The sequence below is a fragment of the Stomoxys calcitrans genome, chromosome 4 (genome assembly GCF_963082655.1).
Source record: "Stomoxys calcitrans chromosome 4, idStoCalc2.1, whole genome shotgun sequence".
Classification (NCBI taxonomy): Eukaryota; Metazoa; Arthropoda; class Insecta; order Diptera; family Muscidae; genus Stomoxys; species Stomoxys calcitrans.
Genome location: NC_081555.1, coordinates 23,500,932 through 23,519,123, shown reverse-complemented (window position 1 = coordinate 23,519,123; position 18,192 = coordinate 23,500,932). Strand labels below are relative to the sequence as shown.

The window sequence follows — 18,192 nt, the reverse complement described above, 5'->3', positions numbered from 1 at the left end:
ACATGTAAGCTAAGTTTTCAGGACCAGGCCCGAAGGACAACGAATGACAGATGGTCACAAAGAGGGGGCTGTGAGCATTCCAAAACTATGTGGCCTAATTTAGACTTGAAGAGGTCTAGATTGGCTAGAAGAGACGTCTCAGTCATTGGCTAGAACAGACGCTTTAGTCATTGTGTCCGTCATGACAGGTCACTGTTTAATCGGAAAACATGCTTACAGACTGAAGGTTGGCAGCAACGACTTTTGCATAAGATGTGAGGACATCGAAGAAGAAGGGACTATAGAACACCTTCTGTGTTTGTGTCCCGCACTAGCAGTCAGAAGTAGTTTCCCTTTAGTTTCTCATTTCTTTGAGAACCCGTCTGATTTAGCGGATGTGAACATTCGCAAGTTTTTGGGCTTTTTAAAGCGATCTGGATGGTTCAACGGTAGGAACTACAAGGCATATTCCTTCTTCTGTTCCTGTGGTATCACAATGGACGAAGCGTCGAAGTGAGTCTGATGGCAGACTGCCAATTAAACCTAACCTAACCTAACCTAGCCTAAGGACAGACGAACGGACAGACGGACATAGCTAAATCGAATCAGAAAGTGATTCTGAGCCTTCTGGTGACCATCTCTCTTCCTTCTGGGTGTTACAAAAAAATGCACTAAGTTATAATACCCTCTACCACAGTATTGGTGTAGGGTATAAAAATCTGCTCGGGTGAAGGATTACTTGTTAAACACGGTAAACAGCTTGAGAGCATTGAATATCAGGCCGTGGTCCTCAAGAATGAATCCAAAGAAATTAAGTTTACTGCACTGAAATTATAATATGGGAAAGCTCAAACAATGACAGAAGGACTTCAGAATGTGTGAGATGAGTTCAACCTCTGTGCATCAATTGTGATGATTGTCGCAAGCGTGAATAACGGCAAAAAGACAGTCGTTTTAGTTCGACTGCAGCAAACGTTCCAAGAGAAAGGTCACCTCACACTCAAGTGTATCGAGTTCTGGGCGTTGTCATGAACGATGAGCTCTATGGATCGACTAGATCACCAAAAATCAAGGAATTGAATACAGCCTTCAGAAATGATTAAACTCAGATCAAGGAAACAGGCGTCTGGAGAGATCACATGAAGTTTATCTTCCACCTCACTCGTGTCTTTCATCCCTTCACTGAGAGAAGTTTAACCAGATCCCAAAAATCTGCAATGCACGCTGGAACTCTCGTGCCATTCTAGCTTTTCTGGCGTTTATTCTGATGACTGAAACCCGAAACAGGTTGCTTAAAATTTATTCATTCATTTTTTACTCATAATCACAACAATGATCACATTGGTTCAATGGAAGATTTTAAAGGACTTACTGTAGCTCTGAATGACTTCCTGAAGACACAGTGGAAAAAAAGATGAATCTTCAATCAAAGTTATGCAAAACTTTAAAAAAAAAAATACAAGTCGTAAAAGAAAAATGGATGTCGAATTTAATTCATCACTTTATAGAAGAAATAGGCACACTGTGGTCAACTGAGAAAAAGGGGGATACAATTGTTTACAGGAAATATAACTTGGACCACGCTCTTTTCGATTCTATTCAATTTGGAGCCCTTAGTGGTAAAGAAATTAAGAAATTGACCATTTTTGGCAACATATGGTCATTTTTCCATATGATGCCTAATTTTTTACAGTAAATGGCCCACTGTGGCCAACTGGGAAATAGTGGGCTGAAACCGTTTACAGGAAATATAATATGCACCCCGCTCTTTCCGATTCTATTCAATTTGGAGCCCTAAGTATTTTAAGAAACCAAGATATTGGCCATTTTTGGCCAAATTTGGTCATTTTCATATATGATGCCATATTTTTCAGAGATAATGGCCCACTGTGACCAACTGGGTAATAGTGGGCTGAAACCATTTACAGGAAATATAATATGGACCAAGCTATTTCCGAATCATATCAATTTGGAGCCCTAAGTATTAAAGAAACCAAAATATTGGACATTTTTGACAAAATTTGGTCATTTTTATATATGACGCCCTATTTTTCATAGATAATGGCCCACTAAACTTAAAACTTACCAAAATATGTACCTAATATGGATATTCTAAAAATATGGATATTTTAAAAAGCTATCAAATTGTCTTTTGGCTATTTTATAGAATTACTTAGTATTTTTTTTCAAAGAGAGACGAACTTAAGGACCTTGCGAATTGTGTTAGGAGGAAAACATGATTATTTGATGGATCAAGCGTGTGCTGGGAGGATGAACTCCAACAAGCACACAAATGCGTGTTTCGCAACCAGAACAAAATTTTATAAAGCGAAAATGATCTATGTTGAAGGCCCTTGAATAGACCTTACCCCTTTGATGAGTCAGTAAGATTTCACTCAGTCACTAATTTTACTCCCTAAATAACATTCCAGTACTTTTTTCGTATATGCGGTAATACCAGTTTGTGCAAAGCACTGTACAACTTGAATTTCAAAACGGGAAGTAAATGAACGATTACAAAATTCCAACAGGAGGCAAAAAGAGACATATTTTTATTTATGACTTTATTAAAAAAACAAAACAAAAAACAAAGATGATGCCTTAAAACTCGTTTTGAGATAAAAAGATCAATTTTTATTGAGGATTTTTTGCTTTATAATTTTAAAAAGGTGTTCTTTGTTGTGATTACCGCAGTTTATTTGATTAGAGCTAATGACATTTCAACAATATAAAAAGAAGCGCAAAACATTAACAAGAACAATAATAAATGTGTAACAAATTGTTGTACATTTATTTCACCATGTTAGGTTTTTTTTTGTGAATACACCTTTAAAATATTTTTTATGTACTACGTGTCAGTTGACAAAAAACCCATATATCGTTTTGTCAAAACGATTTTTAAGGATGATTACCGTCAGATAAGATACATGTGTGGTAAAATTTTTATGACAAAAGAATTTTTTTTATTGGAAATTTAGTTAAAAACCTAAAACCGTGTGTTCAGGTAACTGCATTGGACATGGACAAGATAATAATAAAAAGTTATAGCAAAAAAATGTTTTGTTTTTTTGAGTAATTCTTAATTACCAACTTCCTCAAAACACTCCCATGATAGGGATAACACTCTATCTTAAAGACATGTCCAACGGATGAAGCTAATTGCTTCAAAATTTATGTAAAACTTCCGTTCATACAGGAAGTGCAATGTATCGGACTAGACGAGACAACAACACTGTAAGGTGACGTGTTGTACTAAAGCTACCATAACACGAGACATGAGTTTGGCTATGGATTTGTGCTTACGGACATGGCTAAATCGAATGCCAAGACGATCAAGAATATAATACTTTGTTGGGTATCAGATCAATTTTTCGATGTGGTATACAAAGTATATCTCTTCAGGACTCCTCCAACTAAAAACGAGTAAGCAAATATGTTCAAAATGTAATAACCACAGTTGACAAAATCGAAATCGATTTTGATCAAACTTCTTAGATATTGTGGTAGCCATCGAGGAAAGCGTTGTGTATAATTTTGACAAGACTGGTCAATAAATGCACTTGCAGTGGCTTCAGAAGTGAAAATCGGGCGGTATACTTATATGGCAGCTATATCTAAATCTGAACCAATTTGTATGCAATTCACCAGTAATATTAAGAGTCATAAGAAAATCCTTCTTGCCAAATTTCGAGAGAATCGGTTAACAAATGACCATTTTATTGCATTATTACTGAAAATCGGACGAATATATATATGGGAGCTATATTCAAATCTGACCCGATTTTGACCAAGCTTTATTGATATTGTGGTAGTGGTCGAGGAAAGCGTTGTACAAAATTCTGGCATGTTTGGTCAACAAATGCGCTTGCAGTGGTTTTAGGAATGTAAATCGGGCGATATACATGTATGCAGCTATATCTAAATCTGAACCGATTTCTATGAAATTCACAAGTAATTTCGAGAGTTAAGAAAAAATTCTTCCTACTAAATTTCAAGAGAATCGGTTAACAAATGACCATTTTATTGCATTACTACTGCAAATCGGACGAACATATATATGGGAGCTATATCAAAATCTGAACCGATTTCTATGAAATTCCCCAGTAATGTCGAGAGTCATATAAAAAAATCTTTCCTGTCAAAATTCGAAAGAATTGGTTAACAAATGACTATTTTATTGCATTATTACTGAAAATCGGAAGAACATATATAGGGGAGCTATATCAAAATCTGAACCGATTTCTATGAAATTCCCCAGTAATGTCGAGAGTCATATAAAAAAATCCTTCCTGACAAATTTCGATAGAATCGATTAACAAATGACCATTTTATTGCATTATTACTGCAAATCAGACGAACATATATATGGAAGCTATATCAAAATCTGAACCGATTTCTATGAAATTCGCCAGCAATGTCGAGAGTCATGCGAAAATCCTTCCTGCCAAAAGAATCCGTTAACAAATGACCATTTTATTGCATTATTACTTAAAATCGGAAGAACATATATAGGGGAGCTATAACCAAATCTGAACCGATTTTTTTCAATTTCAATAGACTTCGTCTCTAGGGCGAAAAACGTGCCAATACCACATAGGATGAAATTTGCGACCTGAAGTTTGTACAGAAATTAACATAGACAGACGAACAGACAGACGGACGGACAGACAGACGGACATAGCTAAATCCAATCAGAAAGTGATTCTGAGTCGATCAGTATACTTATCAATGGGTTTATCTCCTTTTCTTTTTGGGTGTAACAAACAAATGCACTAAGTAGTAATACCCTGTACCACAGTAGTGGTGTAGAGTATAAAAATCCCATTGTATAATAATATTGGGTTGCCCAAAAAGTAATTGCGGATTTTTCATATAGTCGGCGTTGACAAATTTTTTCACAGCTTGTGACTCTGTAATTGCATTCTTTCTTCTGTCAGTTATCAGCTGTTACTTTTAGCTTGCTTTAGAAAAAAAATGTGTAAAAAAGTATATTTGATTAAAGTTCGTTCTAAGTTTTATTAAAAATGCATTTACTTTCTTTTAAAAAATCCGCAATTACTTTTTGGGCAACCCAATATTTTCTATATAAATTCTATGGTTTGTTCTAAGAAATTTTTTGTTTCTTTGAGAAGTTTGAATAATTTCCCAAAGTTGAAAGTAGGACAAATCAGTCACTGATCTTTTGAAAGTGATAATAAAGTCTAAAAACATTTTTTAATAACAAAATTCCTTATCGCCAAAGTATTTTTTTAATAATTTTGAAAGAAAAATTTTATTTTTTTTTTTCAAACCAAAAATAAAAACGTTTCTGTCATCTGTTTACTTCACAAAGTACGAGTGTGAGTCTTGTTTTAATGTTCCCTGAACTTGAACTTGTGTGTGGTATACAATTTGTTAAAGCTGACAGCTTCAGTGAAAACGAAAGCCAACAGCATCCCCACACAGAATACCACAATCACAGCAACAATACAAACAACAATTACATTAAACCACACACAAATGTATACACAAACAAAAACATTAAGAACATCATTCTTTGACTTAAAATACTCCCAAAAGATCTTGTTTCCGATTACTTTTCATATATAAAACCTCAGTACTTGCAATTTCAAAATAACAGTTGTGACCAAGACATCGTACTGTTAATACAGTTTCTCCTTCAATACAAAGGAAAATAACAAGTGAAAGTTAAAACAACAGAGAGAGAGAAAAATGAAATTCGTTGTGTTTGTATGTGTTTTGTGCTCCTTGTTGGCCTGGAATGAAGCTGCCATTGGCAAGGCCCGTTTTAATAATCCAAGTGAGTGTAAAAATCAAGGATAATAATACAAAAAATAAAAAAAAAGGAAAATAAATACTTACCTTGTTAAGGTTTAAGGATTGATCCTTTGCTTAGAATCAGTGCTAAAAATCCTGCATTTCAAAAAATCCTTCTGGTTTTAAAAAAAAACATAGGCTAGTTTTGAGTCCTGATTGTTGGTGTAGTTTCTTGAGGTCTCTAGTTGCTTATCTGCTTTGATTTGACTATACATTGGAATTCCTCTCTTTCAAATCCAAAATTGATTTCCTTCATACTAAAAAATGCTTGAAGATTGTCCACATAGCTTGTCTATGTTATTGCGCGAGATCCAACAATCCGTAGTGTTAGGTTTGCCCCTGAGACTTTGAGACGCCCGAGAACTAATTTTGTGTTTCTTATGAAATCCTTCTGTGTTGCTCACATCTATCTTAAGATTAACAAGTAAGAGCGTCCTACGTTCGGCCGGGCCGAATCTTACATACCCTCCACCATGGATCGCATTTGTCGAGTTCTTTGCGCGGCATCCCTTTGTAGGTAAATAAAGAATAATGAATAAGAGCTGTTATGCTATTGGAGCTGTATCGATATACAGTCCGATTCGGACCATAAATGAATTGAATGCTGAACTTTGTAGAAGTCATTGTGTAATATTACAGTCCATTCGAATAAGAAATGCGCCTTGTAGGGGCTCAAGAAGCAAAATCGGGAGATCGATCTATATGGGAGCTGTAACAAGCTATAGAACGATTCAGACCATATTGCACACGTATGTTGAAGGTCATGGGAGAAGCGGTTGCACAAAATTTCTGCTAAATCGGAAGAGAATTGCGCCCTCTAGAGGCTCAAGAAGTCAAGATCCCAGATGGGTTTATATGGCAGCTATGCCATGTTGTGGACAGATTTGAACCATACTTAGCACAGTTGTTGGAAGTGATACCAGAACACCACCTTCAAAATGTCAGTCAAATCGGATCAGAATTGCGCCCTCTAGCGACTGAAGAAGTCAAGATCCAAGATCGGTTTATATGGCAGCTATATCAGGTTATGTACCGATTTGAACCATATCTAGCACAGTTGTTAGAAGTGATACCAAAACACCACGTGCAAAATTACAGTCAATTCGGAAGAGAATTGCGCCCTCTAGAGGCTCAAGAAGTCAAGACCCAAGGTCGGTTTATATGGCAGCTATGCCATGTTGTGGACAGATTTGAACCATACTTAGCACAGTTGTTGGAAGTGATACCAGAACACCACCTTCAAAATGTCAGTCAAATCGGATCAGAATTGCGCCCTCTAGCGACTGAAGAAGTCAAGATCCAAGATCGGTTTATATGGCAGCTATATCAGGTTATGTACCGATTTGAACCATATCTAGCACAGTTGTTGGAAGTGATACCAAAACACCACGTGCAAAATTTCAGTCAAATCGGATAATAATTGCGCCCTCTACAGGCTCAAAAAGTCAAGACCCAATGTCGGTTTATATGGCAGCTATACCACATTGTGGACCGATTTGAAACATACTTAACACAGATGTTGAAAGTAATGCCAAAACACCACCTGCAAAATTACAGTCGATTCGGATAAGAATTGCGCCCTCTAGAGGCTCAAGAAATCTAGACCCACGATCGGTTTATATGGCAGCTATATCAGGTTATGGACCGATTTGAACCATACTTAGCATAGTTGTTGAAAATAATACCAAAACATCACGTGCAAAGTTACAGCCAATTTGGATAAGAATTGCGCCCTCTAGAGGCTCAAGAAGTCAAGATCCCAGATTGGTTTATATGGCAGCTATATCAGGTTATGAACCGATTTGAACCATACTTAGCATAGTTCTTGAAAGTAATACCAAAACACACGTGCAAATTACATCCAATTTGGATAAGAATTGCGCCCTCTAGAGGCTCAAGAAGTCAAGATCCCAGATTGGTTTATATAGCAGCTATATCAGGTTATGAACCGATTTGAACCATATCTAGCGCAGTTGTTGAAAGTGAAACCAAAACACCACGTTTAAAATTACAGCCAATTCGGATAAGAATTGAGCCCTCTAGAGGCTCAAGAAATCAGGACCCAAGGTCGATTTATATAACAGCTATACCAGGTTATGAACCGATTTAAACCATACTTAACACAGTTGGATACCAGAACACCACATGCAAAATTACACCCAAATCAGATAAGAATTGCGCCCTCTTTAGGCTCAAGAATTCAAGATCCAAGGTCGGTTAATGTGACAGCTATACCAGGTTATGAACCGATTTGAACCATACTTAGCACAGTTGTTGGAAGTGATACCAAAACACCACGTGCAAAATTACAGTCAATTCGGAAGAAAATTGCGCCCTCTAGAGGCTCAATAAATCAAAACCCAAGATCGGTTTATATGGCAGCTTTTTCAGGTTATGAACCAATTTGAACCATACTTAGCACAGTTGTTAGAAGTGATACCAGAACACCACATGCAAAATTTCAAATCGGATAAGAATTGCGCCCTCTAGAGGCTTAAGAAGTCAAGACCCAAGGTCGGTTTATATGACAGCTATATCAAAACATGGACCGATTTGGCCCATTTTCAACCCCAACCGACCTACTCTAATAAGAAGTATTTGTGCAAAATTTCAAGCGACCAGCTGTACTCCTTCGAAAGTTAGCGTGCTTTCGACAGACAGGCGGACGGACATGGCTAGATCGACTAAAAATATCATGGCGATCTAGAATATACAGCGGTCAAAAAAAGTATTCATCATTAGCAAAATTGATAATAAATTCACTTATTTTGGGTAATTGAAGAAAATTTAAAGTAAACAAATAATGCAGTTTTATGCAATAGTTTATTTTTCGTAATATGTTTTAAAATAAATTCAAAAAATAAATTTAATTAGCGCAAAAAATGCAATTTTATATAATAACACCAAAAACAGAACAAAAAAAGTATTCATCATTGATGTGCTATCATCAAAGTCAAATTCAAATATTATTTGGGAATCCCCCTTTTCTGTTTTATTTAGTAAAGGAGGCTTTGCCCTTGACAGCAAATATTTAATTTCATTGAAAATATAGTTTTTGTCAAAACGAGGTTTCTGATGAGGTAAAAGTTTTGATAATAAAACACCACAGGAATGGTTTAACTCAAAAAACTATCAGTGAAATATTAAATAGACCACGATCTACTATACAATCCATCATCAGAAAGTGGACAGAAACGAAAACTGTTGACAATAAACCAAGATCTGGTCGACCAAAAGCACTTTCAGTTGGAGATGTGCGTTGGCTAGTGCGGCAAGTTCAGAAAACTCCGAAGACAAATGCGACCATTCTTCGTAAAAACACTATGGAATATTTAGGGAAGGAAGTTACTACACAAACAATTCGAAATACACTCAAAAGGCATAGTTACAGAGGAAGAACTGCACGTAAGAAGCCCTTTATAAATAAAATAAACCGAGTGAAAAGGCTAAACTTCGCAAAAATGTATGTAAAACAGTCCGAATCATTTTGGAAAACAGTCATTTTTGCAGACGAGAGCAAGTTTAATCTTTTTAGGTGCGATGGAAAGGTCATAGTGTACAGAAAACCAAATACAGAGCTTGAAGAACGAAACACAGTTGCTACTGTAAAACATGGTGGAGGTGGTTTAATGGTTTGGGGGTGTATGGCGGCTTCAGGAGCGGGAAATCTTGAAATTATTAATGGAGTAATGGATCATAAGTATTACATTGACATTTTAAAGAGGAATTTAAAAGATAGTGCTGTAAAACTTGGGCTTGGTAATAACTTTCAATATTATCAAGATAATGACCCCAAACATTCTGCTTTAAATACCAAGATGTGGATGCTGTATAACTGCCCCAAAGTCATTAAAACTCCTCCTCAAAGTCCCGACTTGAACCCAATTGAACATCTTTGGGAACATCTCGAACGCAAATTGAGAACGCGCAATTTTTCGAGCAAGAGTCAAATGCAACAGGTGATAATGGAGGAATGGACTAATATAGACCAAAATATAACCGCTAAATTAGTCCAATCGATGTCAAACCGTTTAAAAGAAGTTATAAGACGCGGTGGTCGAATAACAAAGTATTAATTTTTTTAAATTATGTTATTTATTTTTTTGTTTTTTTGCAATGAGGAATACTTTTTTTGTTTAATTTTTTGTGTTCAGCTGTAAAATGGCCCTTTTTGTTCCAATAAATACTATTTTTTTCTTTAAAAACAATGAAATTGTGTACATATATATCACACAAGCACTACTGCATCATTAGTTTAATATGTTTTTATTCCAATTGTCTTTTGTAGACTTATTAAAAAAAAAAACATTGAATGATGAATACTTTTTTTGACCGCTGTATATACCTTATGGGGTCTTAGATGCATATTTCAAGGTGTTACAAACATAATGACGAAATAGGTATACCCCCATCCTATGGTGGAGGGTATAAAAAAACTCTATACACATAGCCTTTATAACGGTTTTTTTCATATCTTCCTCCTTAGCGAATCCCGGCAAATGTACCATTGATACAAATTTCGTATTGTCTCCCGGCGAGAAGGCTAAAGCCCCCAACAATCCCTGTGCTGGTGTAACATGTCTGGAAAATGGTTATGCCGAATTCAAAACGTAAGTCTTTCATATGACAACATTTCATTCCATTTTGTAATTTCGTCTTTTTTTTCAACCATCCTTAGATGTGATGCTGTGGCACCACCTAAAGGTTGCAAATTGCGTGATTTTGTCAATATCAATCGCAGTTTTCCCGAATGCTGTGAGCGCACCTATGATTGCACCAAACAAATTTAAGGGAAAACAAGCAAAATTAGCCACCTGAGAGAAGAAAAAAAGAAGAACAAATAAAAAAAAAATTAACAAAAAAATTTAACAAAAAATAATTGAACGAAGACAAAAAAACAAAGAAGACCACTATTTTTAAAAAGGCATAAAAACGCGGATCTTTTGCTGCTACTACATCACAAAGAAAAAAAAAATTTAACATAAATTTTGTGAAACAAAAACAAAAAACAAATCAACATAAATTCAACGTAAACAAAGAAAGGGGTGTGTCGCCATCGTCATAGTAGTCTCTTTGTCTACCTCTCGAAACATCAGTCATCAGCCACCATCATCATCATTATCATCATCTGCAATAGTATTGTCATGTTTATGAAGAAGTAGATTGCCGCGTAATGTGATATTCAGTCTCATCGGCGCATGTGCGCAAGTAGGAAGCTGTTATTTTAATTATTTTAAACGATTGTATTTTTTTTTTTTGTTATTATTATTAAAAAAAAAGACTCGTAATTTATTTCTTATGAAAATAAAAACAAAAATCAGAAAACATTGTAAGAAAAAAAACTTGTTTTTTGTTGCATTTCTTTTAAGCGGAATATTTGGTGAATGATTCACAGTTCATACACCTTCATAGAAGATGGGCTATGAAAAATGGTGTCCAGTGCTTATGCTACTACACCCTCATGGGACGTTGGTTATGAAAGGTGTTCCAATGTTTATGCCGTTTTAAATGCTAATACAAGTGGTATAGTCTGCAAGACCTTAGGGGACTACTATTTAAATAAATCTTTGGGAAATTGCGGCTCGAATTGTACATTAAAAGTGGAATGTTGGGAATTTGTTTCCTGCTGTTGAAGAAAGGCTTCAATGAAATCTCTGAAAATAATCAAAAAAGAATGGAAATAGTTAAAGTTTACATTTTAAAGAAAATGTCTATATTTGATGTGATATCTTATATACCCTCCACCATGGATCGCATTTCTCAAGTTATTTGGCCGATATCTCTTTATAGACAAACAAAGAGTAATGGATAAGAATTGCTATGCTCTTGGAGCTATACTAAGTAATGAACCGATTGGGGTCATACTTTGTTTGGCTGTTGGCGAGCAACGTGGAATTCATTGCGCAAAATTTCAGCCAAATTGTATGAAAATTGCGCCCTACAGATCAGGTCATGAACCGCCGATTTAAACCATATTTGGCACAGTTGTTGAAAGTTATAACAAAACACCTCATGCATTCATTCAAAATTCAGCCAAATAGGATAGAAATTGCGCCCTCTAGTGGCTCAAGAAGTCAAGACCCCAGATCAGTTTATATGACAGCTATATAAGGTTATGGATGGATTTGAACCATACTTAGCACATTTGTAGGAAATAATAACAAAACACCTCAAGCAAAATTTCAGACAAATCGGATAAAAATTACGCCCCCTAGAGGCTAAAGGAGTCAAAAACCGACCGATTTATATTGCTACATATACATCCTCTTCCAGAGACATATGAGGGAATCTAGTGACAGTACAGATAGATTTGTCCCAACTTTTGGTATTCTAAAGTGGTCGCGATGAGGATACCACAGAACTAATTTTCAATGACAATATAGAATGTGAACCGCCTTATCAGAATGAAGTCAACGCAGCGGTAACTCGACTGAAGAACAATAAGGCACCGGTAACCGATGGATTAACAGGACTATTTAATATCGGAGATACAATGCAGATGATACCCTTATTCCTTAAGCCCAGGAAGGCGTTAGCAATTTCTACTTTTCCGGTTGTGGATCCTGCCATCAAATTAGTTGCACTTGACTCATGGTAAGTGTATCCGTGTATACCAGGTCGGACTAAAGACTCGGAGCAGGCCAACTGGATATTCCAGTTCCAAAACTTAAAAAAATTGAATCCCGATACTTGCGTGTAGAAGAGGGGTAGTGATTTCTGACCAGCCACTTGGAAGGCTGGATCGTTCCGGTACATGAAACCGATCGCAGTAGGAACTTCCAAAGACCATCGAAATCCTCCATAGACCAGATATTCACACTATGCCAAAAGATCCATGTGACAAAGATGACCACTTATCATCTTTTCGTTGACAAAAAGTTCGTTTGTAGTCGTGACGCAGAAGTTAACATTTACATAATCTTGGCGATCCTAATGCTGGCGAGATTTGCGAGGGACTGAGTTATTTGAAAGAAAAAAACTTTTCCTCTAGAGGATTCGCACTGCAGCACGCCGTCTGAACTCGGCTAGAAAAAGGAGATCCCGTATCATTGAGCTCAAACCTTCATAGGGCAATACTAATTTATATGTGAGAAGTTCGCCCCTTGTTCCTTAATGGAATGTTTGTGAGAAATTTTGCAAAATTTGCAAAATGCCGCTTTCGACAACATGGTACATAAAGATAAAGCCACCAAAATTATTGTTGATTGCAGCCGCATTGGTTATCCATTGCTTTACCTGTTCTGATAAATAAAGTACTTTGCAAGGCGTACTTTCAGTCCAATGAAACCACATCCCCATAACTCTACCCATTGACCGAACAGCTGACTTCATAACCTACGAATGGTGAACGTTCGCCAATCACAAAGGAATTCAGATAATTCAACCGCTTCAACAAACTGTTAGCCTCCTCAATTGAACCTTTGGCTGAGAGAAATTTCAGATACATCTTTAATTGCAAATTTTGCCCATGAACATTCCACTAACAAACAGGGGCAAACTTCTCACCTATCAATGAGTGCAGTCCGATTCAAGTTTAAGCTCAATGATAAAGGGCCTCCTTTTTATAGCCAAGTCCGAACAGCGTGTCACAGTGCGCCACATATATTGCCAGCATTAGGTGGGGAAAGCCACCGCTGAAAATTGTTTCTGATGGTCTCGCCAGGATTCGAACCCAGGCGTTCAGCGGCATAGGTGGACATGCTAACCTCTGGGCTACGGTGACCTCCCGGCTCAGGCAATTCCCAGCACAGCCAATTGAATTCGCAGACAAGCATGATGCAATTCGGCGCTCCAATACAAATATCTCTAGAATCGGAGAACTGAATTTAGAAATCAGCAGGGTGGTCAACAAACATAAGCCAAATTTTTGGCTAAAATACTTGAAGTCGTGAAACTGAGTTAACCATGTTTATTAATTTATAAGAGTGACTGATACGTGCATCTCTTCGAATCAGTCACTTAATCAACCGTTCTTTATAGAGCATACCGAAAGTACCAAAGGGAGGAGAAGAGCCATTGGTCTCTTCAGTGCTCTGTGGGAGGATAAAAAAAAATTACAATTTACCACAGCTCTAAGTCGTCCAAGGCGCTATGTTCTTCTTCACTGATGCTAAAGAATTTTGCACCTGGTGAGTCGGGTAAGTAAAGTCTCTCAATCTGTCTCTTAGCCCCCTCATAGTTTTCAATGTTAGTAAAATAGGGCAGATTTACCCTTCTACTGAAGTCTGGAAAGGACTTGAGCGAGAGAGAATTGTACAGACCGATTTCTTTTCTTTCACCAATTGTCAATACTTTTGAAGTATAATTCCTGCCAGGCCGCCTTTGCTGAAGAATTTCCAAGTACTGAGCCATAGCATGGATAGCAAAGCTTGATCAAACGTTAACACGCCCTTCACTGGACCCTCCAAAACGAAACGAACGGTTTTTATTAAGTTTTTGGAAATGCTTGCTGATTACTTCTTGGCAGTTGTAGCATTTTGTAGGGGAGCGTGCATGCCTTTAAAAGCCTCTCAGCAATGTTTCGCGACGAAAACGTTCTTTTTTCTTCGGTGTGCTTAATGCAAGCACGGCACCCAAAGAGAGTCTGTCGATTCTGTGATATAACAAAGGGCAAACCTTTTGTACTTAATTAAGATTTCATAAAGACTTTGCAATCAAACCACATCCAAAAAATGTTTTTTGATGGTCTTGTCGGGTTTTTGCCCAAGATTTTGAGTGTTTTGTTTTATTACTCCTTGAATGCCAAATATTCTACTTACTCTTCCTCTGCCATTGTAACATTAACTCTCCCTGTTGTAATCTCCGTGGGACGAATGGAACCGAAAAAGTCTGTTATAGGAACTTTATGTGGGTCACGTTTGTACAAATCTTTGCGCACACCCACTGTCGAAATGCATAAACGCTTGGGACAGACTTTTAACTGTAAACAAATCCAAAACAAAGCAAAAATATTAATTTTTGTATTGTGATGAAGCAGGAAAATGATGCTCACAAATTCTCCCATAGTTTTGTCGGTATTTGGTTGTACTTTCTCCAAAAACTCCAGGGCATAATAAGTGTAACGATCAATCATGTAAACACCAATGGAGGAGTCAACATGATGCTGGGAAAGAAAGATTATAATAAGGTATACAAGTTAATACAAAAGTCTAAATGGAGAGTTACTTACCGATAAAGAATCTTCACCCACCAAGCTGCTGGCTACAGCTAAAACATTCGGCGAGGTGAATTTTTCATATAAAGAGGCTGCCTGACATGTATCCACCATCAAGAAGAGTTCATTGTATCTGAAAATATGAATGAAAAGCAAAACTTTGAAAAACACAATGGACTAAAATGTCTAAGAGAATTTGATTCCAAATTGCCATTATAAACTACCCCGATTTAGGGTCTTAAGCCTGTAAAAGCCTCATCTTTCGTCCGATTTCGCTGAAATTCGAAACTGGAAGTTGTACTAGGGGACCCGACATTCGATTCAAATATGGTTCAGATCGGACCATATTTAGATATAGCTCCCATATAGACCGACCTACTGATTTAGTGTCTTAATCCCATAAAAGCTGCAATTATCATCCGATTTCGCTTAAATTTGATTCAGCGAGTCGTTTGAAGCCTCCCGACATTCGACTCAAATATGGTTTACATCGGACCATATTTAGATATAGCTGTCATATAGACATATCTGTCGATTTAGGGTCTTAAGCCAAGGATTTCGCTGGAATTTGACACAGTAACTCGTATTAAACCTCCCGTTATCCGACCAGCATATGATCCAGATTAGACTATATTTAGATATAGTTCCCATATATAGACTATTGTTTACCGCAAATCCGGCCCTGTTTGGTTTGGCTGCTGCTGTTACCCAAAAATTGTCTGCAACATCTCAAAGCAATTACCTGCCTACCAATCTAAATGCATGCATGCACTTTCACACATACGCCTGCGCATCTCTGTCTGGTCGATGTGTTGCCGCTGTCTATTCTCGTAGATTGGGGATGATGCATTTTTAAGTATGTGTGAGTGTATGTACATAAACCTTGTGTGGTACACTGAGGCGGCAGCCTTTGCCGATGAAGGAATTCATCGGGTCAATCCGGTACATACAACCGGCTGCCATGGGATTGGTTGTAGTTATAACATTAGTCTTTTTCGTTAGCCCCCATTTGCCTATTGTTATGGATATGGTAGTGGAGTTTTTATAAAAGAGGACGTTTAATCTATCCGTGGTAATGGGTATCCAAAGTTTGGCACGGCCGAACTTGACACGTTTTCACTTGTTTTATATGATTTTTCTACATTGCTCTTCGCCCTTTGTCATTGCCCTTCTCTCACTATTCCATTCTATGGTGCTTAATTCATTTCAACCTACCTTTTCTTCTCCCACATTTGTTCCACAGCATCGGCCAACTCTTGACTGGTAATCTCTTCAGAATCTTGGAATTTTAGAAAACCATCACCCCCATGGCCGGTCAAGTAAATCAAAACATTGCTGCCGGCATCCGTAAGAAGTTTCTTAGAGCGAGCAGTGCCATTTTGTGTACGTCCCGTCAAAAGACGCACAAAGTTCTCAACTGTCACCTCATAACCACGATAATCTACCTCCACATCATCACCATATACATTAATATGCTGATTGGCATTGTTATACACTTGTCCGGGACGTGGATTTCGAGGATTGCAAGCCATATCATCGGCAATCATAAGGATTATCTGAGAATCGGGTATGCCCAAACGCTTAACTGAGCGGTAAATCGATAGGACATTAGCCACATGACGATAATTGAACCAGAAACGAGAAGCATCTACCAGTACAGCCCAATTATTGGTATGAGTGGACTTTTGCACAGCCTCGGCATATTGGTTGAGTTGATTTGTGGCCTGTTGAATGAAAAAGAGGAAAACAAAGGAATTAGAAAGTAATTTTTATATGTTTTTATTTAAAAGCTATACTTTACCTCTTGGCTAAAAGCCAAAGTCGCATATAAGACTAATATAAACGAAATTTTACTAAAATTTCGCATTTTTTGGGTATGGTTTGTTCTCTGTTATGGATTGTAGGCTTGCAATTAGAATTTCGTCTCCAGGCAAGTTCTCTGGGTACTAAAAACAGTTGTGCTAGTGGGAAAATTGCTGTTAAATTAATTTTTTTTTTTTTTGGACTTTAATTGAAATGGCAGAGTACGACTCTATATGCCAGGTTGTACTTCCGAAGTTGGTGTCCCCACCAACTGTATATAAAAACACGTGTAATAAAATAACAGAATTAAAAACAATGTACAGTTATAACTGTACTGAGTATAACGATGACTATGCACCGAATCCCGAAGCGTCCACTTCAGACGAATTCTAAATGCAAAGTGAATTAATTTTAAAATGCACAGTAATTAAATTAAATTCAAACCTTACTATCACCTTTAAAAACTATGTACTGTTTTCGGACAATAATGTCAATGAAACAAATTTTTAGATTTTGTTTTGGTTCTCCGGTTGATGGTTCATGGTGCAGCCTGCAGGGCTATCAATTCCAGTGAATTGAATTGGCAATTCATAAATAACTAGTTCAACACAGGGTAACACATGAAGAAAAATAGAAATAATGTTAGTGCAGTCATAGAAAATGAATACATAACGTTATTAAATATTAAAAAATTCCTCTTTATGGAAATAAAACGGACCACTTAGTTGCGAGTTTTATACCCAGCTACTTAGCTGTGTTATTAACAGCTGATAATCTGAAGTGGTTGGCAACTTGAAAATTGGTAGTTAGTAGTCATAACACAGGGTAACATACGAATAATAATAATCCAGAGAAACTATTAGCATTGCCATACGAGAACAAAAATTAACATTAAAACAAATACCTCTATTTAACTCAAAGCAACTAGGATTAAAAAGAAAAGCATTTACAAAAGAAAAATTCAAATACATGGCAAAATACACAGGAAAAAACACCGAAATATAACATTTATTTGTATTGAAACTATTGGCTTCAATTGATTAGCTTAACACAGGGTAACATGTGTGGCCAATTAAAAAATCATCATTTAAGTATTGCCATATGAAAAATAAATAACCTTACATTACATTGATTTTAAATGTGTTATTAAACTTTATAGTTGTTAATCTTCTTAAATCTTTATTTAATATAAAATTGTGCTTCAATAAGTTCGATTGACTTTTACGAAAGTGTACAGCTGAAGCCCGAATAACTCATAACTAACAACTAGCAATTGCTTTAGTCTTCGTCTGGCAGCCGACTTTTAGAAGCCCGAAAATATACCACAATATACATGAAAATTCTATTCTAACCACTGACACTTAAGCATTGAAACGGTATTTAAAGTAAATTTTGAGTGAGAGTTCCGAAGTAAGAAATGCATTAAAAATGCAACCCTG

At 36.7% G+C, this 18,192-nt stretch overlaps 2 protein-coding genes across 5 annotated transcripts; one reads left to right on the top strand and one right to left on the bottom strand.

Annotated features, from left to right (window-relative positions):
* The first annotated feature begins 5,598 nt into the window (after positions 1-5,598).
* On the top strand, positions 5,599-11,018 carry LOC106083871 (uncharacterized). The gene is made up of 3 exons (XM_013247151.2): positions 5,599-5,779; positions 10,283-10,406; positions 10,475-11,018. The coding sequence occupies exons 1-3, from the start codon at positions 5,692-5,694 to the stop codon at positions 10,584-10,586; spliced, it is 324 nt and encodes a 107-aa protein (XP_013102605.1). The 5' UTR covers positions 5,599-5,691; the 3' UTR covers positions 10,587-11,018.
* A 229-nt stretch (positions 11,019-11,247) lies between these two features.
* Positions 11,248-17,316, bottom strand: LOC106083870 (putative GPI-anchor transamidase). 4 transcript variants are annotated; one of them, XM_013247147.2, is made up of 7 exons: positions 17,198-17,316; positions 16,752-16,911; positions 16,166-16,674; positions 14,966-15,083; positions 14,789-14,899; positions 14,556-14,716; positions 11,248-11,450 (listed from the first exon to the last, which is right to left on the bottom strand). In XM_013247147.2, the coding sequence occupies exons 2-7, from the start codon at positions 16,815-16,817 to the stop codon at positions 11,348-11,350; spliced, it is 1,068 nt and encodes a 355-aa protein (XP_013102601.2). In that variant the 5' UTR covers positions 16,818-16,911; positions 17,198-17,316; the 3' UTR covers positions 11,248-11,347. The 4 variants fall into 4 exon arrangements, with proteins under 4 accessions (XP_013102601.2, XP_013102603.2, XP_013102602.2 ...); XM_013247149.2 differs by having other exon boundaries at positions 17,203-17,316; XM_013247148.2 differs by having other exon boundaries at positions 16,752-16,926; positions 17,209-17,316.
* Between the last annotated feature and the right edge of the window lie 876 nt (positions 17,317-18,192).

Excerpts from the sequence above, each read along its gene's own strand:
- LOC106083871 (XM_013247151.2), top strand. The coding sequence starts at position 5,692 with ATGAAATTCGTTGTGTTTGTATGTGTTTTGTGCTCCTTGTTGGCCTGG. Across the intron at positions 5,780-10,282 it reads GGCCCGTTTTAATAATCCAA|CGAATCCCGGCAAATGTACC; the intron begins GTGAGTGTAAAA and ends CTTCCTCCTTAG. Across the intron at positions 10,407-10,474 it reads GGTTATGCCGAATTCAAAAC|ATGTGATGCTGTGGCACCAC; the intron begins GTAAGTCTTTCA and ends AACCATCCTTAG.
- LOC106083870 (XM_013247147.2), bottom strand. The coding sequence starts at position 16,817 with ATGCGAAATTTTAGTAAAATTTCGTTTATATTAGTCTTATATGCGACT. Across the intron at positions 15,084-16,165 it reads CAAATGTGGGAGAAGAAAAG|ATACAATGAACTCTTCTTGA; the intron begins GTAGGTTGAAAT and ends TCATATTTTCAG. Across the intron at positions 14,717-14,788 it reads ACAAAACTATGGGAGAATTT|TTAAAAGTCTGTCCCAAGCG; the intron begins GTGAGCATCATT and ends ATTTGTTTACAG.